Source organism: Thalia democratica, chromosome 3 (genome assembly GCF_965202585.1).
Source record: "Thalia democratica chromosome 3, ktThaDemo2.hap1.1, whole genome shotgun sequence".
Lineage (NCBI taxonomy): Eukaryota > Metazoa > Chordata > Thaliacea > Salpida > Salpidae > Thalia > Thalia democratica.
In genome coordinates this window covers 36,044,668-36,067,956 of record NC_139167.1, presented here as the reverse complement: position 1 = coordinate 36,067,956, position 23,289 = coordinate 36,044,668, and the positions used below count along the sequence as shown (strand labels likewise).

Genomic DNA, 23,289 nt, shown 5'->3' with positions numbered 1-23,289 from the left:
TATTTGTCGTTTATTAAGCACAGCTTTTAAACACACCTAACACCTTGCTACTGCTTAAAAATGAGTATAAGTACGACGATGGACAATAGAAGGTATAAACATTACATGTTTTACTTTATTCTATGAAGTCACAATCAAAAATTCCTGCGGTCTTTGTTCTTAAAGTTAATCAATGTGATTGTTGCTGATTCTACAAAACCGGTTAAAAGACAGGAAACCGAAAAGTTTCCGAGACAAATAAGATCGCTGTCCAAACCAATGAAGATTAAAGTTTCACAACAAATCGTTCCTTATTTAAATCTTATTAACCACCGTGTCATTTTGTCGCTGCGCTAAAGTGACCCTCCGTGCCAAAGTGACCCTCCGTGCCAAAATGACGCACCGTGTCATTTTGTCGCTGTGCCTAAGTGACCCTCTGTGATAAAGTGACGCACCGTGTCGTTTTGTCGCTGTGCCTAAGTGACCCTCTGTGTCAAAGTGACGGACCGTGTCGTTTTGTCGCTGTGCCAAAGTGACCCTCCGTGCCAAAGTGACGCACCATGTCGTTTTGTCGCTGTGCCAAAGTGAACCTCTGTGCCAAAGTGACGCACCGTGCCAGCGTGACCCACCGTGTCATTTTGTCGCTGTGCCAAAGTGACGCACCGTGTCATTTTGTTGCTGTGACAAAGTGACCCTCTGTGCCAAAGTGACGCACCGTGCCAGCGTGATCCACCGTGTCATTTTGTCGCTGTGCCAAAGTGACGCACCGTGTCATTTTGTTGCTGTGACAAAGTGACCCTCTGTGCCAAAGTGACGCACAGTGTCATTTTGTCGCTGTGCCAAATAGACGCACCGTGTCATTTTGTCGCCGTGCCAAAGTGACCCTCTGTGCCAAACTGACGCACCGTGTCTATTTGACGACCGTGTCATTTTGTCGCTGTGTCATTCTGACCCGCTCCCCTTAATAAACATGGTTAAATTTTCTTTTAAGTTTAATCTTTCAGTTTTATAACTATACATCAATAGTTGTTAAAAAAAGTTCATCTTCGTTATAATAAACAAACTGTCGTCGAAGTAGACGGATTGATCTACTTGATAGTGGTGGCCGACCATTTCAACAAATCGATGGTGCTGCTTACCAACCTTTTCTGCTGGCCGATCGAACAATTCGTTTGTCTCCTCACAATCCCAAGCACGATGAGAGGATAGGAGAAAAACTATGTTTGTTATTAATCTTTTTTTGATAGATTGTACCCTTAACCGCCTTAAACTGCATTGCTAAATATATAAGTTTGGTTTTAAATGTTTCATCCTGCATATTTTTTTTCCATCCAATTATTAGTAAAAAGAATTGCAATAAAGATGTTATTTACAACCCCTTTTTCATGCCCATCCCAAGCAAATTATTCAGTTTATCCTTAAAACAACTTTTTAGAATTAACTCTGGTATTTTCAGGTACGCAGATGGAATGAGGCTGACACGACTTTATGTTATCACTTTAACGCCATCTTGTGGAGAAAAATCAAAAATACGGTAGTGAAAAATGACAGTTCAGTTGGAAAGACACAGGGCGTCTGCGGAATGCTTACAAATCAGCAGGTCATTTTCTGATGTGAAAAGGCTGATGCAACAACCCGGTGTTGCCGTGACCGCTTATCAGTTGAGTGAGCATGGAAGTAGCGATACGTTTTGTTGGAATTTTGTTAAACCAGTACTTATATTTTCAAAAGAACTTTTTATATCTTGTCCTGGACAAGACGTTAAAAAGTATCCGTGGTGTCCATAACCGTAGGTTTTTTGTGCACCAAATCCTAGGACCAAATACTTTGAGCGTACTTTTTGTCAGTCAATAACTTTTAACTATAAGGCAACAAAGCAGCCCTATAAGTTAAGACGCGGAAGAAAAATACAAAGTGATAAATTGACTTTTTTTTGTTTTGCTATAGTTTAAATATGTTTTAATTACAGGCTGAGTTTAATGTTGTAATACATCTACTAATAGTTAAGTGTAATAAAATTCAAAAACATTTGTTGCACAACATATGTCTTTGTATAGTTTAAATTAATAAACTTAATAGTTAAATCCAAAATTACCGGTGTTTTTCTATTACATGGTTTTTACACACATGTTTAGCGAGGCTAGTTTTAAACTTTTTAGAACGTTTAAAAACTAAGGACTTTCTGGATTTTATTCTGTAGTCTTAGACTAAATTTAAGACATCAAATTTCTACTGTTTTTTTTCAAATACTTAGTTCTTTATTACAATTGTAAATGTAAATGTTTAAGCTTTATTAACAATAAATCTGAGTAGTTTTATATAATTTTTTCTTTCAATTTGTTTACAAACCAAGTTTACTCAGGCGGCTAGTTAAATTTAACTCGGGCTGGCTTTTTGTTTCAAAGTGTTGCAATCCTTGTTTTGTGTTTTTGGTGATTTTATGCAAATAAGATAAGGTAACACTAAAGTAGTACTTTAATCACATTTAAACCTTTATCTCTAACCCATCTTACCAGAGAATATTACAGAAAAAAAGTTTTGTTACTTAAAATTTATAAAGCAAGACAGGTTATTCAGTATACAGGGAGTTTCCCTAAGTAGAAACTAAATTGTATTACAAATCGGGTGGCTTGGCGTTTAGCCAACAGATCCTTCGCTCTACTGAGCACGAAAGATAGTTTTTTCAAATGAGATAAAATCATTCAACCGTATAAATTGATGCTAAGAACTAACCATTATAATATAACATAAAACTTTTGAGTTTTATAAAATTTGAAATAATAGACAAAAATAATGGTGACACACTTAACAGCACATAAATGAATAAAATTTATGTTAGCCTAATCTAAGAATGTGATAATAATAAGAATGTTATATTGTTTTAAGTCCATTTGTTTAGTTGAAGTTCTCATTATTTATAAAAGATATTTATTTAATATCTATACCATTTTAAAAGCTTAAGGTGTATACCAAAAAAGTTTTTTATTGTAAGAAAATTCAATTATTGATTGTAATTAATTAAATGGTTTTATTTTTGTTGTTCAAAACAGGAAATATTTGTAGTTTAAATTTTCAAGGAAGCTTTTGTTTTGTCAGTAGAATTTTTTGGAAAGTAAAATGTTAGTAGTATTTTCATATCTTAATAAATTTTTTGGTGAAAGATATTTTTTGAAATTAACTCAAGTTTTTTATTTGAAAGTTATTTACTTAAGTAGTCTTAATGTCTTTTATTTTGTTTAAAAAAGGTATAATTTTTAGTGTAAAATTCAAAAAGGTAGCTTTTATTAATGTTATTTTTATTATCAGGAAAGATTTTTTAAAAGGTTTTTTTTTTAATCATGGAAACTCAGGATTGAAGTTTTTATAACTTTGTTTTCTTTAAAAACACTGTTGTAAACGCTTACATTCTGACTTATCACAAGAATCAAAAAAAATACTGGGAAGAGTCTAACTAAAGTGGAAGAACTTATACATTATAATTAGTATCTTAAAATTTCAATTAGCTCTGTTTTATATCTGCAGAGCTAATGTGATTCCTCTATTGACTTTTTGAAAAAAAAACAACATTTAAAGAAACAAAATATTTGGACTTAAACTTTTTAAGTCACAAGGTAAGTACTAAGTTTTTCACAAATTTGGAACCACCCTTATGCATTTTGAGCCCATTATCCAATTTTTTCATTCTCAATATTAGATTTAAATATATTTATGATAGCTAAAATTATATACCATAAGATAACTAGATACCATAAGATGATTTTCACAGAATAAAAAATACTAATTAAATTTTGTGATAAAGTTTTTTGTATAAAAAGTTTCATTGAAATGTAGAAGAACAATTTTTTATTGGTGATTTCCTCAAAAGTATAAAGAAAATTACTAAAATTATGTCTTCTTAGTTTTTTTAATAAATTGACCTCATATTTTCAGGAAGTTAATTATGCATTAGTAGAAAAAATCCTATTTCAACAGTTTGAAAAAAATAAACAAGCTTATGACCAAGCTATTCATTTTTTAAGGCCATAAGGAGTTAAGTTTTTTTTTTTTTACAAAATATAAAATTGACTCTTCTTTGAAAGTTTAGAGTAAATACTATAAGATAATATTTCTATAAAAGAATTATTATAATTACTTTTTATAATTTTTTTTTCTCTAATAAAAATATATTAAACATAAAATGTTCATATGATTGGGTGGTCCAATGCCATAGGGTCAAAATGCCATGGGGGGGTCCAACATTTTTTTTTTACTAAAATTAACTTTGGCTTTTATATGAAAGCTTAAAGTACAAACTATAAGCCAGTGTTTATAGAATTCAAAAATATCATTTAACTTTTTAGATATTTAACTTTTTGTAAAAATTTTCCAATATAAACGTATGGAACTTCGGGGTCAATTTTCTCGGAAATATTAAAATTCACTAAAAACTTATCTCCTCCTTCATTTTTTGACCTAGAGACTTCAAATTTTCAGGAAATGTTCCTTTTAATATTTTGAAGTATCTGAATGTTGAAATTATTGAAAATTTGAAAATTAAAAATTTTATCCACAAAAAACTAAAAAAAAGGGTAGTTTTTTGACAATTATTTTTTTTTTACTCAAAATTTAAAAAATTCCTACAAACGATCTCTTTAAAATTTAATGATACACATTCTGTAAAAATTTGAGAAAGATTACTCAAAAAATAAAGGAGGAGATAGATTTTTAGTGAAATAGTCTTTATTTACATTTTTAGTTTTCCCCTTCCATAAGGAACCTATTGAACGCCCTTTCTTTCATCGCTTATATCTCAAAAGTTACTTTGAGTTTTTTTAAGCGGTTAAAAGTGTCTGATAGCTCAGATTTAATTCTACAAAATAAGATCAAGTTGTAAAAAACAAAGTTGACCCCCCTCTGGCCTTAAAAATTAATATTGAAAAATGACCGAGGCAGGATTTGAACCCATTGACATATGATATAGATGTAATCTAAGCCGCGCGCCTAAACCGCTCAGCTATCGGGGATTGTAAAATTGTTATATTTAGCTTTTATATACTTTATAAATTTTACACAAATTTTTGCACTTCAATTATATTCTTAGATGTAACTTCGAGAAATATATGATAAAACAATTAACTACATACCTATTTTAATAATAAAACAAAGTAAAAAATGATTTTGTAAAACAAACATAAGATACAAACATATTTATTTTTCAAATAATTTGTTTACAACAACTTTGAAGTCGTTTTAAATGTTCTTTTGTGGTTGTTTAAGCCTAAAATCTGATTTGTTGTAATTTTTTTATTAAACATGCTAAACTTACATCTTAAACTAGTTTTCTAATTTATGTAATAAAAACCTCTACTTAAAACGTTTGGAATATTTTTTTTGTATTTGTTCTTACCAAAAAGTTTGTACTTTGTAAGATTATCTTTTTTATAACTGCTTACCAAACTTTATTAAATTGTTTAATGTCATTGAAAATTATATTACCTAAACAAACTATTACTAGTTAACTGTTTATATTAAACTATCTGAATTGTAATATGTGTTGTCAATAAGGAAGGATTGCAGGTAGAAATTTCTATGAAAAGATATTTTCTTGGCTTATTTATTTTTTTCATAAAACTTTGTTTAAAATAACTTTAAAGACGCTTTATATGTGTTTTTGTTTCTGTTGAAAAGTTTATTTATTGTAAGATTATATACTATACCTGCTTAAACTACATTTTTATTATTTTTGTAATTTTTGTGCTAAAAACCTCTACATAAGAAGTTTTATAAGCGTTTTTATGCTTTTTCTTACTAAAAAGTATATTTATTTATTTTCTTATTAAAACTGTTAACTTTAGACTTAAACTATCTGTCTAATTTATATAGTAAAACAATATTTCAAAATTTTGGATGCTATAACTTTGTTTTCGTGACTATTAAAACTTAAATGTATATTTATTAACATATTCTCTATTTAAATTGCTTATAAAGCCATGTCTCGACCAATTACTAATGTTAAATATGTACAATAGGGTTCTACTAAGGACTTTACGCGGTTTTTCGTGTTTATTTTAGATAAAAAACTAATTTTTGATAACATTTAATTGAAACTTTAAAAGTTATTACTTATTACTACTAAAAATAAATTCTAGTCATTACCTTTGAAAAGATTTTTTGTTTTTATTTTAACCATAATTTTTATTAATGTTATTATTAAGTTAAAACTGATCAAATTCCAACCTTTTAATCTATAAATTTGATTTATTACGTTTCAACAGTTTCTTTTTTGTTTTAAGAGAAAAAGTATATTCGTTTACCAGTTTAATCATCTTTGTGTCTAAAAGTCATATAGTTATTTGCCTTAAATAAAAATGAATGCTTAATTTTCTGGGATGTAAAGAGTTTATTTAAATAGAGGTATGCAAATTGAATATTTAATATGTTGCAATTTTTTGCCACCGAAACCGGTTACGAATAAAATGATTAATTTGCACACCTCTATTTATATCTTAAAGTCTAAACTCTTATCAATATACAATTAATTGTTTTACTATAAGTAAGTAGATGCTACTTTTTATTAGTTTGTTATTAAAATAGAAACAATTAATAGTTTTATATTTGTTAAAAATATCCCTTTGTGCATAGAAATTAATTTTATAAATTAAATACTTTCATTTATGCTTTTATTGAAAATATTTTAAAATCGTGTAATTTTATTTTACGTTGAGTGTAGAAAAATAATAAAGTTTTTGTTTAAAACTTTTAAATCATTATTATAAGTTTTATTAAACAACATTCATTTTGTCTCAATATTTCATTTATATTTAAAATAATTTTTGAATAGGTAAGGTTGCTTTTTACATGTAATTTTAAATAAAATAATATTTATTTAGATATTTAAACCAAAAAACAACATAACTATTTTTGTGCAAGTAGTAAAAGTTAGATAAAGTATAGTGTAAGAATACAGTAAGAAACACTTGAAAATATGCCCGTTTAAAACTGATATTTAAATTTGATTTATCCAACTCGCATTGGTTTCATCGCTATTTAACTATTTACGATAATGAACTTTCATATTAGATATCAGTAAGCTTTTTTTAAACGTTGAACACTCTCTTAAAAAAAGCTATCTTTTGTGCTCAATAGAGCGAAGGATCTGTTGGCTAAACGCCAAGCCACCCTTACAAATCGGGTGTCTTGCCAAACACATGTACTATTTCAGCAATTATGCACCTGTTTTTTATGGCTCACTGAGCATGAAATAGCAATGTTTTAGAATTGCACTAATGACATCTAAGGCAAGCTAAATTGTGAAACAACTTAAAATGTGAAATGAAAAAAAATTGGACTTTTATCTAACTTTAAAAAAGAAGTTGGTATTTTTACCAGAAAACCTAGAAATTTAAATTGTGAATAAAAATATCAGCCAAAAAAACCTAAAAAAACCTGTAATTTTTTACTCAAACCATATAAAACATTGAAGTTCACAATTTTTGTTTATTTAGTACAATGAAATATAATTTAGATATAAAATATATTATATGAGATGATATGATATAAAATGATAATATGATACATAATATGAGTAAAAAATATATACAAATCAAAGTTTAAACAAGATGGTCTTCAGTTGATTTATATCTCAAATTTTTAGAAAAAAAAAACTTGAAAACAAGCAAAAAGACAAATTAGGGTTGCCACACACTCAAGAAAACTGAGGGAATTTTTAAATTAAAGAAAATATCAAGGAAACTCAGGAAAGTTTTAAATATATATATATAAATATCAGGAAAACTTTTTTTTGGATCTAGAATGAGATTTAGTAAATTCAGTTTCTACACTTAATCAAAAAAATAGTTTTTTTTCTATAAATGCTTATTTAGAAGTTTTTTAGCCTTGCGGCTAGTTCTTTGATTTTTTCAAGATTTAAAACAACTCAGGGAAACTCAAGAAAATTTAGGTTACTCAGAGAAGTTTCTGGTCACTCAGGGAATATGTTTTGACTTAAAGAGTGGCAACCCTAAGAAATTTATAAATATTAGAAAAATATGTCAAGTAGCTAAGCTAAAACAAATAATAAATGTTTGTCAAAAACTGGATAGGACCCCCCTTTGACTATAAAGCATGGGTATTAATACTATTAAATTGTCTAAAAAAAAATTATTTTAAGAATAAAAGATTAGTATACTAGCTAGATAGTTTAAGGGCATAGGGGGGTAAATCACCTTTTTCACAACTTGATCTTATTTTAAAGAGTTTTATACAAGCTACAAATGCTTTTTACATATTTATAAAGTTCAAAGTAATTTTTGAGATATAGGCGATCAATTGGTGACCGAGGTTCCTAATGGGAGGCACAAACAAAAACTAATATATCTTGAAATCACTTAAAATCTATCTCCTCCTTCATTTTTTAAGAGCTAGAGACCTCAAATTTTCAGGAAATGTTGCTTTTATAGTTTAAAAGACTTTGAACTTGGGTTGCCTTTCTCCGAATCAAAAAAATCTTCCTTCAGTGACTAGAAACATCCCTTGATCTTAAACTTCCTTGAGTTTACCTGTTTTTTTTTTAAGATATTTTTAAATTCTTAAAAAAAGTAGGCATTTATTAGTGCTTAAAGCTTTCATATTAAAGCCAAATTTTTTTTTTAAGTTATTGATCACCCTATGGCCTTTTCTTCAAATATAAAAGCACACCCCCCTATGTCTCAACTTTTGTAAAAAAAACCTTTACCCTCCTATAGTTTTATTATAAATTTTCAACAGATCTAACATGGTCGCTCTCAATGTATTCCTTAATTTTTAAGTTTCTATTGTGTTGTGGTTGTAACTTTTTGATTTTTTGTAAAAAAGTTTTTAGCTAATTCAAAAAAACTTTTTTCAACAGTCATACAGTTACAAACATATAATCAACAATATTTTGTAATTATAAGTTGAAAGAAGTTGTTGAGTTTTTGAGAAAAATAATTTTATATTTAAAAAAAAACTAAACTTTACTTGAGAAAAATTTACTATTAATTAATTTAATTAAGAAACATTAATTCAATGATAATGTGCCTCTGCGCGGATTTGAACTTGGGTCTCTTATCTGATAAAGAAACATCCGGCGCTTTAGAGCGCTCGGCCATGTGGTTGTTGATAAAATTGCCAATTTCGAGTTTATATATTTTACTTTTATCCACAAAATTAGTTAATTGGAGTTCTCTTCCATACACAATTAATCATTAGAAAACTATCGCTCACAAAAATTAAATTGTTTTTTGCAAAACTACTATATATTTTTACTATTAAAACTGTTTAGTTAACAGAAAAATTGTGATACAATAAAACAAGAAACAAACAATATAACAAGAATTATTTTAACGAACCTTATGTAAGTATTAGTTTCTTTGACTTAACTTATTATGAAGATAAATAAAGTAAAATATTTGACTTAAACTTAGAAAAAGTTAAAAGACTCTGGCCCTTACAAACTTTATGTCTGTTTAAATGTTTTGAGTTAAATTAATCCATTCTTAGTTTCAACTTTTTATCTTACAGTTACATATCAATCATGAATTTAAAGATTTTTTTCTTTAACTCTGCTTAAATAAATAATTTATTTTTGTAAAAACGCCGTAATTTTTATTACTCTTTTGAGTTTATAATTTTGTTTACTGTTAAATAGCTAAATAATAAAGTTTTAAATTTCAATTACTTTTTAAGTTTTGCTAATTGCAACTTTAAACTTTTAATAAGATAAAATATAATGTTAAAGTTTATCGTAATATCGCTTTTAACAAAAATTACTTAATGAATTGTGATGTAGTTTTTGTTTAATGATATTGTTTTAAAAAAATTTAATAAGTAGTGTAAATATTCCGATAGTTTTAATAACTAAAAAGATACAAAGACATTTAAGATAAAGATAAAATATAAATTGATGAAATTTAATTAGGGATGTAAGTTCGTTTTTTCAAATGATAAATTATTTTTAACATAAGTACGTAATATTTTTTAAAACATACTTTAAATACAAATTATAATAATATTAAAAATCTATCTAAAACATATAATTTTTACAAAAACTTGTATAGTCTACTAAGATTATCTGTAAGTAACCTTTTTAAATACTTAAACTATTTTTTATTAAAAAAATTTTTCTATATGAGTCTTATTAATAGAAGTATTATATTAAAGTGAGTAATTTTATACTTTTTTAGTCAAGTAGTTCTAGTTATATTAGAAATTTACTATGGTTTATTATAAATGTTATTTTGCGCGATTAATTTGACATTAACATCTTATTTACAAAAACTTGTTATAAAATTGAAATAAAATACATTTAAATAAACTAGTTGGCATTATTTTCAGTTATCTAAAAAAATATTGAAAAAATGTACATTTAACCTATCAAGTTATAAAAACTATATTTATAAGTAATGATCAAAAAGATAAAATAAATATTCTTTTTCATACTTTAAGGTACTTTTCTTGATAAATAAAACAACGTTAAAGAAAGTAATTTGTTTTAAAGTAAAGAAAATATAACGAAAAATATTTATGTTTTTTTTACTTTAAAATTTTAGAATAAACTTAAAAATAGTAAGATTTAAAATCAATATAAGTATTACTAAGGTTTTTTTATTGCTTATATACCTAAATTATTTTTATATTTAATCATCTTTTACTATTGACTTAATTTTTTTTTGTTGCTGAATTTACTTGTTAGCCTACATATCGTCTTTAATTAGCTTTCGTTCAATTTTAAAATTTATCATTTGGAATGCTTTTTTTATGCAAACCTTAGTTAGTTTGATATTTAACGATCTTTTATTATTGACTTTAGTTTTTTCTTTCTCAATTTACTTGTTAGCTTACATATCGTCTTTAATTAGTTTGCTTTGAACTTTGAAAGTTAGTTTTTTGAATGCTTTTTTTATGCTCAGTGAGCCATAAAAAACAGGTGTATAATTGCTGAAATAGTACATGTGTTTCGCAAGACACCCTTACAAATCTGTTCGAATTTTGAACTTTAAGTTTATATTAATTAAACTTGTTGCTACATTGATGATATTACTAGAATGCTGCTCCTGTACTTAGTTCAACACTGTTTATAGCAAATGCTTTTTATTGTGTAATTATATATATTAATAAGCATATTAATATAAAATATGCTCAAAAAATCTGTTTAAAATCAAACTCTTTAGAATTAAGTTAAGTTTCACAAAAATAAACAAATTTTATTTTTATTGATCTTAAAGTTTCATTTTTATCACTGCTTTATTGAAACTGCTCTAATATTGTTTACAAAATATATGGTGTGAGGCTCATGACCCAAAGGTCTTTCCCCACACCAATTCATTGAGCATAGTTATTAGCATCTTTTTGGATCACATTTTTCAAGATCACATTTTTGTTGAAAACAGTTTTCTAGACAACATTTTAGTAGTGTTCTGTGATTGGCTTACTAAAAAGTTACTAAAGGTGAAAGTTAGATATTACAAACAAATTACAAACAAATATATGAAATGTAAGCTAGTTAAAATAAATAATACAATTTTCACGTAAATAAAAAAAGTTTAGATAACTGAATGAATTTTATCATTTTATGAAAATGAAAAATGACAAAAATATTAAAAGAAAACAGATTTATTTGTTTTTTTAATATTTTTCTTATTTTTTAATTTTTCTTTTGTTTTTCTTTTATAAAAAAATATCTTTTTCTGGTTATCTAAACTTTTTTTGTTTACTTTTTTTGTTTACTTTTTTTATTAACTTTTTTTATTAACTGAAAATCATATTAACAAGAAGTTAGCAGTGTTTATAAAAGTATACATAGTAAAGTTTTGGATTAATAATTACCTTAAGTTTTATAAAGTATTTAAGGTCATAGGGGGGGTAAACCATGTTTTTAACAAGTTGATCTAATTTTATAGAGTTTTTTCTAAGCTTCAAGATGCTTTTTATCGTTTTTAAAAATTCGAATTATTTTTTGAGATATGACCAGTCAAAGTCGGGTCGCATAATAGCTTCCCTATAGGAAGGGAAAACTAAAACAGCGGAAAAAGACTATTTCATTTAAAATCTATCTCCTTCTACATTTTTCAAGCAATCTTCTTCAAACTTTCACAGTCTAATCTTTATACAATAAAAAAAAAACATTACTTTGGAATTAAAAAAAAAAATTGTAAAAATATACTTTTTTGAAAAAAAAAACACTTTTTTTTTAATTTTTGTGATAAAATTTTATTTTTTAAAACTATTTAAATTCTAAAGAAACATTTTTTCCTTTTATTATAAGGAACGTTTCCTGAAAATTTGAAGAAGATTGCTTGAAAAATGGAGGAGGAGATAGATTTTTAGTGAATTTTTAAATTTCCGAGAAAATTAACCCCAAAAAATTTGCGGTCCATACGTTTATATAGGAAAATTTTTACAAAAAATTAAATATCTCAAAAGTTAAATGATATTTTTGAATTCTATAAAAACTGGCTTGTAGTTTATACTTAAAGCTTTCATATAAAAGCCAAAGTTAATTTTTGTAAAAAAAAATGTTGGACCCCCCCCCCCCCCCTATGGCCTTAAAGTCTATCAATAGCTAAAATATTTTTTTATAAAAACATGTCCAAAACTATCTGACCTTATAGAGCTTTTACTACTAACAAACATATTTTTGTTATGTTTTAATTTTCAAAAGGGCATAGGAGGGGGGTCCACCTTGATTTTTACAAATGGATCTTATTTTGTAGAGTTTAATAGGAGTACTAGATATTTTTGACCACTTAACAAAATTCAAAGTAACTTTCAAGATATTATTGTACAAAGAGACCTCAATAATAGTTCCTTATAGAAGGCTCAAACCAAAAACGCCAAAAACATCATTTCATTAATAATCTATCACCTCAATCATTATTTGATCAACTTCTTCAAATTTTCACAGTAAGTCAGTTATTAATATTGAAATCAATTTAGTGCAGGATTTTTTTAAAATTTATAAAAAAAAAAAAAAAAAACTCACATATTTATTTTGTTTGTTTATCTAAACTTTTTTTTTTATATTTTCGAAAACCCAACTATAAAAGTCATATTTTAAGCTATAAAAGGAATGTTTCCTGAAATTTTGAGGTCTCTTGCTTAACTAATAAAGGAAAAGATAAATTTTTAGTGAGTTTTTAAATTTACTAGAAAATTGACCCAAAAATTTGCGGTCCTTACTTTTGTATTAGAAACTTTTTACAAAAATATATATATTTCAAAAACTAATTAAAAATTTTATATTCTATAAAAACTGGCTTGAGTTTATTATGCTTTAAGCTTTCATATAAGACCTAATGTTAATTTTTGTAAAAAAAAATTTTGGACCCCCCTCCTCCCTCCTATGCCATTAATATATAGATATCATTTAAAAAACTCTTATCTTATGTTAGAGTCAGTTTTTATAGTAGAAAAAGACAAAATATGCATAATTTATAAAATTTATAATTGTTATATACAATATTTAAGTATAATTGAAGCTAACAAAAGTAATTAAAAATTATAAATAGTTTGAGGTTAACACATTTTTTACTGTCAATGTTTAAAAACTTTTTAGTTTACATTAAAAACTATTAACTACTATATTAGATAACTTATAGATTTAGATTAAACTATCTTGTCTAACAAAAGAAATAAAAATTTTGCAACTATAAAACACCATATTTGTTATTGTTAAAATAGGGCCATAGAGGCTGTCTAGGAATGTTTTTACAAAATATAACACAAAGTATAAGAGAGCTTAAGTACGAACTATAAATCAGTTTTTAGAGAACATAATTATTCTAGGTTATAGTATTATTAATTCATTTTTAAAAGCTTTCCAAAAGATACTTATAGACCAAAACCTTTGCTAATTAGGTAGACCTCAAGTAATTAAATTCTTTAAGAAATGTTTTCTGAAAACTTGAGGTCTGCCTACTAGTAAAATTTGTTTTTAAAGAAACATTTTTTAAATGATTTAATAATTTGAGGGTATTTGAAGTTTAGGAATTATTTAAGACGAAACATTTAGAATAAAAGTAAACTAAAAGGTATTCAAAAAAAGATTTTGAATTAAAACATTTGCTTATGTGAAATAATTAAATATTAGTTATGAACATATTGTACAAGCTAAAATAGATAGGTTTAAAATTTAAAAAAATAGAGAACTGGTTCTTTTTGAGTTTTAGTTCGTGACTTCTATAAGGAACTTACTAAACTCACTTGGATTGACTAAGTCACTTAAAGTTTTTTAAGCAGTTTAATTTTCTGATTGATCAAATAAAATTAGACTAAGATAAATTTGTAAAAAACAACTTAACTTTAATATTGGTGAACGAAATTTACTCTTGATACAATATAAAATATGAAATTACAGATGTGAAAAATATTATTCAACACATTAGATTTTAAACAAAGTTAAAATAATAGTTTATATTTTTCATAGTCTGATAGTAGACACATAATTTATTTGTCAGAATTTGTTGTGCACGTTTTTAAAATGTTGCAGAACCACTGTTTAGAATTTAATAAATTTTTACAAAGACTTTTAAAAGTAAAATCTATTTCGGTAATGTAAATATTATATCTACAATAAAAAAAGTAAAATTATAACAGTTAATAGAACTGTCATTAAAAGTAAACAATGAAGATAAAACCTGTAACTTTTGTCAGTGGTTTTCTAACTGTTCAACATATGTGCACAGTAAAAAAAAAAGGATTACTTTTGTGCACATCCTATTTTAAGTAAATGTATTAGATATATTAATGTAGTGGTAACTTTTTGTTTAAAGTGTTCATTCAAAACTATCAACAAAAATAGGATGTTATTCAGGTAAGAAAGTTGTTGTGAAAAATTCCAGGCCTTGTAGTCAATAATTTATTTTTCAAAAAGTTCCTTAGATTTTTTTTTAAGTTTTATTGGGACCCTTGATAAAGCCTTTGAAAAAAAATCTATTGGAATAAATAGTAGTTCAACATTAGGTATTAGTTTTGGCTGTTAAAAAATAATTGTAGTTTTTAAATATATTAATAGATATATCAAATTTGATATAAACTGTATAGTTTTATCAGTTTATAAAGGTATATTGTTTATTTTGATATATGTAAGTAATAGTTCATGTATCTAATTAATCATTCTATTTGTAAAACTTAGGTTTGATAAAAAATATGCAAGAAATAATTAACAAAGACAGAATCAATAGCATAATTGATGAAACAGAAACATTTATCTTTGATTGCGACGGAGTTTTGTGGTATGGAAATAAGTCACTTGAAGGAGCTGTAAAGTTTGTTAATGAATTGAAAAGAAGAGAAAAAAATGTTTACTTTGTAACTAACAACAATACCAAAACTAATAAGTTAGTTACAAAAAATATGTATTTGTTTTTAAACTTAACTCAAAGTTAGTTTAATTTATTTGAAAAGTGAATTGCATACAGTTAATGTAGTTTTGTATTAATTAATGTTCGGTTCAAAGTTATATATCTTAAATATTATTAAGTAGCAGTAGTTTTATTTCAAAATATAAACTATTATGAAGTGTTTTTGAATTTATTTTTTTTTTGTTATCTTCATAAACCCAAATTTAGAACTCTAATTGTTTCTCTTTAAACTAAAAGTATACTATTTTGTTTACTAATTTTGTCAGTTTTTGTTTTTTTATATTAGCATATTATTATATCTAGATTTAACTTAAGCATATATAAAACTACTTCACTAAAAACTAATAACTTATTAATCTCAAGGACCCAAATGCAGCTAGAAATAGTATTTTTTTCTAAAATCAGGATCTGGAAGAAATTTGTTAAAAAAATTATCTGGATGTGAATTCAATTTGATCTTAACTAAAAAACAGATATGTACCCTAACTAAGATCAAGTCGGACCGTGATCCAATTTATTTGAAAATAAAAATAGTTAATAGTTTTTTTGTAGATTTAGAATAACTCTATTTGAAGGGCATATGGGAGGGGAGTTCCAACATTTTTTTTTTAATTAACATTAGCACTTATTTCAAAGTTTTAGTATAAACTATTAGATACTTATAACAGATAAGACAAATATCAATTAACTTTTGAGATATAACAAGATTTGTAAAAAAAACTTTGATGCATGCGTTGAAATGGAATCAAATATTTTTAAGGCCAATTTTGTAAATTTTAAAAAACTTATTCAAAATTTGTCTCTTCCCTCATTTTTTATTAGTTTAATTCAAATTTTCAGGAAGTGTAGTAATATTTCATTATTACAAACAACTTGCAGAAAGAAGATTTTTGAAAAAAAAACATAGTTTTTTTTTTTTTTTTTATATATATTTTTTAAATTTTAAAATCTGTTTTGAACAAGTTGTATAAAATTTATTAAAGATTACTGTTAAAGAGTTTTAAAACAGGTGCTCAAAAAATAAAGGAAGAAATAGATTTTTAGTAAAATTGTCTATTTTTGCCCTTTTAGTTTGTGCCTATCATAAAGAACCTATTAAAGGCTCTAACATTGATCGCTTATATCTCAAAAGTTACTTGGAGTTTTAACAAGCAGTAAAAAGTAATAACTATCTTATCTAATTATGTAAAAAAAGACTAAATTGAAAAAATGTTTTTACCCCCACCCTTCCCCTTTTACCACTTATGTATGTGCAATGAGTATTCCTTAAGCACAACAGGTCTCAACAAAACTAATTTTGGAGTTAATATTAAATTTATTTATTTACACAAAGGCAACGATGTTTCACCCCTAAGAGATCTTCAGGCCTGTAAAATAAAATAAAAATAAGACGATGGATAACTAAAAACATTTAATAATGCAAAAAATTATAATCAAATTAAAATTAAATTAAAAATTATAATATCAATTATTATTAGTATTTTAAATTAACAAAAATAAAAAACAAAAACAACAAAAATAATAAATTTTAAATAGCATTTATATTTACAATAATTGATATGTTTTATACAGATTTAGATTTACCTAAATTTTATACAGATTTAGATTTTACAACACAAAACAAAATGGCATTTAACAAATAAGGGTACAAGCAAAAACAAAATAAATAATAAAAGTTTTGAATATGCTAAGTTTTAAAATAAAATTTCCTGAAGTGCGGGCAAGTGTAAAAGAGCTCTTGTCTTTTGTTTAAAATTTGTTTCTTGTTAGCAAGTGTTATTTTGATTTTTTCCAGGTTGCAAGTTTTGCAGATTTTACCTATGTTGTTTAGTTCTCTAATCTTTTGCATAATGTTCCACTTTAATTCATAGCAAGTGCTATTGTTTTTTAATCACCAAATGTACTTTGAAAGTTCTGTTTCTTTGTTATTTTCATTTCTAATATCACTAATGAGTGCATACCATCTCTTTTTGAATTGGCCTCCTGTCGATCCTTTATATTCCTTAGTTTCGATCTGACTAGTGATTGTGGCCTTATATACAACATTCTCCTGCAAGCACTTGCCATTTAAGGGGCAGGAGTCTTTGTAAATTTATTTTTTTCGTGATAATACTATATTGATATAATGATTTTTAATTTCATTTTAATTTGATTATAATGTTTTGCTTGATTATATTTTTTAGTTATCCATTGTCTTATTTATTTATTTTTTGTTTATTTGTTTTTTGCAGGCCTGAAGATCCCTTAGGGGTGAAACGTTGTTGCCCTTGTGTAAATAAATAAATTTTATATTAATTACCACTTCTATTAAATTTATTTTTTTTTGACAAGGAGTATAGTTCTTTCTCTGAATTTCCTAGATTACTGCAGCATACACCATGAGTGTAATCAATTTTTTCAGCTTTGGGCTCTTTTCACAAACTTATTAATGAAAGCTAAACAATTAGCATACACTCTGCCTTTCTGACCTTGTAGATATGTTAAAATGGTATCTTGCTCTGCAATTCTAGCCTTTAAATCTAAAGAAATTAACCTTTGTTTTGTTATTTTTATCTTGGACATGTGTGAGGTATTATTTATTTTATATAGATTGTAATGAATCAGTTTGATTGTCCTTTTCTTTGAAGTCGGAATGTAAATATTATCAGTTTTCTCTTTAAACTTGGTTGGTCAGCTTTAATCATCTTGTTTAAACAAGGAGTGTGTTGCTTCCAACTCCTAGGATGATTTTCAAATGTACCAACAAACTCCTTAAATCTTTCCATGACAAGAAAAACTCTTAATTTGACCACCTCTAAGTGCTTGGTAATTTCCAGTTTTTCCTTTCTAACCTATACGAATAACTATTGCTTTTATGTTTTATTACTTTAAAAAAATCTTATAAATGTTTGTCTGAAAAAGTTTCAAGAGAAAAAGACTAAATTCTACTTTAAAAATAAGTTATTTTGATAATATTTGTTCATAAGTTGAGAATAAATTCAAGAACTTTTGGTTAACAAATTTTTAAGTCAAAAAGCCAGATAACATCCTTTTGTAAATAATGCTCTTTACTTTTTGAATTTTTTGTAAGAAGTACTACCAATTTTTTTTTGTTTAAATTCAAATCACAAATATCTTTTCTGGTTAGTTAAGAATATGTTGCCCATCCATATCATAAGTTAAAACTGTATAAATAATAACAATAAAAGTCTTGTTTAGCACCTATAATTTAGAAATTTTGTAATATTTAAAAAAATTTATTTTTATTTTGAACCTGATTTATTTAAAACATTAACAGGGTCACTGCACACTCAGGATACTCAGAAAAATTCAAGACAGTTTGAAAGTTTTAAAAATATCAGGATACATCAGGTTAGTTTAAAACTTTAAAAGAAAACTCAGTAACTAAAACCATTTTGGTTTTATATAAAATCTCAGGATAGTTTTTAATTTATTTTTGAATCTCATTCCAGTTTTTTAAGGTCTTGAATGAGATTTACTTGTTAGAGTTTTGATATTTTGATATTTTATTTGTTCAGCAACTTTATTTTTATTGATTTTTATAAGTTTATTTAAACAGGGTTGTTACACACTCAGGGTTTTTTGAAATTCTAAAAAAACCTCAGAGTAAATTTTTGGGTAGACTCAGGATATTTTGACTTTTTTTAAAACTTAGGATGACTCAGGAAAGTTTGATTTTTTATAAATTTCCCAGGATAGTTTTTAGAAATTTGAAAAATCTTAGAGCAGATTTTTTAGATCTAGAATAATATTTATTCGATCCAGTTTCAATATTTTGTTATTTTAAAGCCCGGTTTTGCTCAAGAAATTTTTTAAATATTTTTAAGAATATTTCTAAAGGTTTTTATATGTGTAATTAAATTTGTTTTAGCCATGTGGCTAGCTCTTTACTATTCTTAGAAATTATACTCTTGTTATTTCTTTAAATCTGGAATTAACATTTATTATGATTTGAGTTGTTATTAGACAAAAACAGTTTAGAGATTTAAAAGTTTAGTTATGTGTTAATTCAGAGTTAAATATATTTAATAGTTTCAGTCACTATATAACTTTGAAAAAAAATATTTTTTATACATTTTTAATTCATAAATAAAGTTGTTTGTTATAACTTATAAATATTTGTTTCCAGGATAGAAAAAAAATGAGTATAGACTAGTGTTGTCTTATTTAAAAAAAATATGTCTCATAAGTTCAGTGAACATCTAATGCAGAAGCAAACACACACAACCTTCACTTTTATTATTAAAACAAAAATGAACATGAGGTATAAGTATTTTCCGCCAGAGGCAAATTTTTTTAAAAGTATTTGAAAAAACTCAGGGTGACTTAGGGCATTTTTTGATCATTCAGCGCAGTTAATTTAAACTCAATGAGTAGCAACCCTGTTCAAATAAAAAAATGTTTAAGATTTTTTAAAGGGATTTTAAAAAACTCAAGATGACTAAGGATAGTTTAAGGTCACTCAGGATAGTTTTTTGACTGAAAAAAAAAAACCTTGCATAAAAGTAGTATCCTATTTTTTGGATCCACTTGGTCACTACTAATAACATATGTACTGATATTTTCATAGTTTAAAATTTGGTTTGTTTTTAATTTTTTTTTAATTATAATTTATTACTTACTGTTTTTATTTATATTATGGTTTACAAACAATTTACTATATTTTCCAAAAATTTGCTATTTATAGTATGAAAAAATTAAAAGAACATAGACTTTAAAAAAAAATCAGAAGTATGTTTAAGAAACATAAACTTGTATAATTTTTAAGAATTTAGTTTTTTATATAGAAATAAGGCTAACTTATAAAAAATAGGAATTATCCCTTTATGCTATTAATCAAAAATAAAAACCTGTTTCAAAAAGTTAATACTTTTTTAAAATATTGAAAAGAGTAAGTTATGATTTCTCAATTTATGGTTATAGAAAGGTGTATGTTGTTTTCACAAATTTATAATACTTTAAAGACTTTTATCAAAGCTATCAGTTGTTTTTTATAAGTGTATCAAATTTCAAATTAATTTTGAAGAACTTTGGGATAAAAGTTGATAAGTTCAATAGATACTTTTTAAAAGTGTTAAAGGTGCAAACTTAAACAAAGTTTTATTTTCTATAGAGGTTTTAACAAGTTTTTTGAGGTTAAGTTTGTTTTTAACTGAATCTAATTTAGTTTACTTAAATAAATTTGCCATTTTAAGGTAAATTACTTAGTTGTCCAAAAAATGTTACTGCACTTTTTACTTTTGGACATATAATTCATTTGTTATTGTTTTTTAAAACATGCAACAATGGTTTTTAAACTATGTAAGAAAGTTAGGAGATATAGGATTAAAAAAACCAATGAAGGATAAACTTTTGGTAGAATTTAAATTTTTAGAGAAAACTGAAATTAATAAAGCATTTGCCAGACGTGTGTATGAAAACCTTTTATAACTTCAACAATAATAAAAATATTATAATGTGTTTTTATAATTAGAAAAGTTTATTAATATACATACAACTGACTAACAAAACATGTTTGATTTTAGACTGTTTTTTGATTACACTACTGCTAACATTTTGAAGATCATTGAAATAACTAAATAAATTTAATGATAATTTAGTTATTTATACAGCAGATAGCAGTGAGATATAGTTGTTTAATTAGAATTTTTTTTTTAAAACAACAATTTTGCTTGCTAACACATGATTGTTTTTTGCAAGCTTAGTATGGACCCTGTGTAGTTCATACTTCAAAAATCGTTTAACTAGCTTAAAAAAAGTTCATATGACCCTTTAAAAAATTGCTAAGACAGAAGTTTCAAATCGAGTTTTTATATCTTAGTTTTTATATAGCAAGACAAGGCGTTTAAATTTTATTGATATAAAAAGCTAAATAATCTACTCACTTTCTGCAATGTTATACAAGGAACAGTTATAAGTTTAAAATAGATTTACTGATAAACTTCGTGATTTATACTTATTTTTGATTAAATCGTTTTTAAAATAAAGTTAACCTGAAAATATATTTAAGACTTTTATTGTAAGCCGTTTTTTTTTCGAACATTATTTTGTACCAATTATAACCCGTAGTAAAACTATTAAAATGTCATAAAACATTTTTTTAGAGAACTACTTGACAAAATGAAAGCAATGGGTTTCAATAATGTTGAAGAAAACTGCATATTCTCACCTGGTTTGCGTTTTAAATTTTTTTTATTATAATTGATTAACTATTAGTTTGCTTGGCAGACAATTAAACATACTAAAGTACTAAAAACTTAATAGATAAATGTTTATGTATATTTTTTAACTGAAATATATTTAAGTAGCACAAATTTAAAAAAACTAAAATTGCCTACAGGTAAAAGTTTTTTTTTAAGGATAAAAAAGTTTTTCAGTCTTAAGTTATTAAATACTTTTTAAGAAAATTTATATTACAAAGGGATTCTAATGTTACTTTTTTTTTTGTTTATTTTATATCTTATTATATGCTATTAATTAAAATGGATTTTAAATTTTTTTAAATATCTAGCATAAAATTCGTAATAAAACTACTTTTTATTTAAAACTTTTATGTATTTGTTTTTCAATAAAAATGCTTTATCTAGTTTCAAACTTTAAAAAACCAGTTCCAAGAAAAATATAAGACTCTTAAGTTTTAAGATTAATTTTATTACACCAATCAAATAATGTATTTTTATCAACTTGATTGTACTTTTTTTTATTCAGCCAAACTTGTCATCAATATTTTGTTCAAATTGCAGCTCGCACTGCGGCCTTGTGGGTTAAAAAGTTCGTGCCTGCCAGCAAGGGGCGGGTCTACGTCATGGGAAACCCCGCGATTGAAACCGAGCTGGAGCTGGCCGGGGTCCGCAACCACTTTGGCGCTGGCAAGGACGACGAGCTTGCAGACGAGACGAACGTACAAGAAGTTGAGAAGACCGTCAAGACCAAGCTGGAAGGCGACGTCGCGGCGGTCCTGGTCGGCTTCGACGGCCACTTCAACCACACGAAGCTGGTCAAGGCGGCCTCGTACCTCCGCGACCCGCAGTGCCGGTTCGTGGCCACTAACCGCGACGAGAGGTTCGCCCTGCCCCACTACCCTCACGTCGTCATAGGGACGGGAAGTTTGGTGGCCGCGGTGGAAACAGCATCGCTGAGAAAGGTCGAGGTGCTGCTGGGGAAGCCCGGCAGTTTCATGTTCGAGTGCTTCAGCGAGCTGTCGGGGGTGAGGGGGGACAAGTGCCTGATGGTCGGCGACAATTTGAACACCGACGTCAAGTTCGGTCGGAACAACGGGATGAAGACCCTGCTGGTGCTCAGCGGCGTCACCCCGCGGAAAAAGCTGCTCGATCACCCTGACAACGAGAAACCGGATTTTTTCGCCGAAGGGTTGGACTTGTGGAGTGAACTGCTCAAGCTGTAGTTTAAAAAATGTTTTATCAAGTATCCATCCAGATAATTCTTCTTTTTATAATTCTGATTGTGTTTTGTTTATTATATAATCATTTATACATTTTTGCATATTCATAATTAATCATAAATGTTTTAATTTTGTGCAAATAATTAACCAAACACGTTTTGCAGTACATATGTTTATTTATCACTGCATATAACACTTTTATAGTTGCCTTATGTCGGAAAAAAGTTTTTGTATACTATTTGATAAGTTTATAATTCAACATTTCACTGTATACACCTTTTAATTTGAAGTCAGTTATTATGAAATTTGTTACAATTTATATAAGTATTTTATTTATGTCAGTTAATTTTATGTAAAATAGTTGTTTACGTTACCACTCTAGTTTATTTATCACTTTTTACTAATTTTTTAAAGTATTTTTATAACTAATTGATTAATTTTTATTTTTAAACTTGCAGGTAACTATTTCCGACTTAATAAGGCTTATAATTTAGACTCATTAGTAAAGTGATGAATTTTATTGTTTAATACCATTAATGATATAAGCTA

At 26.2% G+C, this 23,289-nt stretch overlaps 1 protein-coding gene across 1 annotated transcript; it reads left to right on the top strand.

Moving 5' to 3' along the window:
- Nucleotides 1–1,523: 1,523 nt before the first annotated feature.
- On the top strand, nucleotides 1,524–23,008 carry LOC145832230 (glycerol-3-phosphate phosphatase-like). The gene is made up of 4 exons (XM_082939551.1): nucleotides 1,524–1,656; nucleotides 15,110–15,314; nucleotides 21,443–21,510; nucleotides 22,082–23,008. The coding sequence occupies exons 1-4, from the start codon at nucleotides 1,524–1,526 to the stop codon at nucleotides 22,741–22,743; spliced, it is 1,068 nt and encodes a 355-aa protein (XP_082795677.1). The 3' UTR covers nucleotides 22,744–23,008.
- Nucleotides 23,009–23,289: the final 281 nt, after the last annotated feature.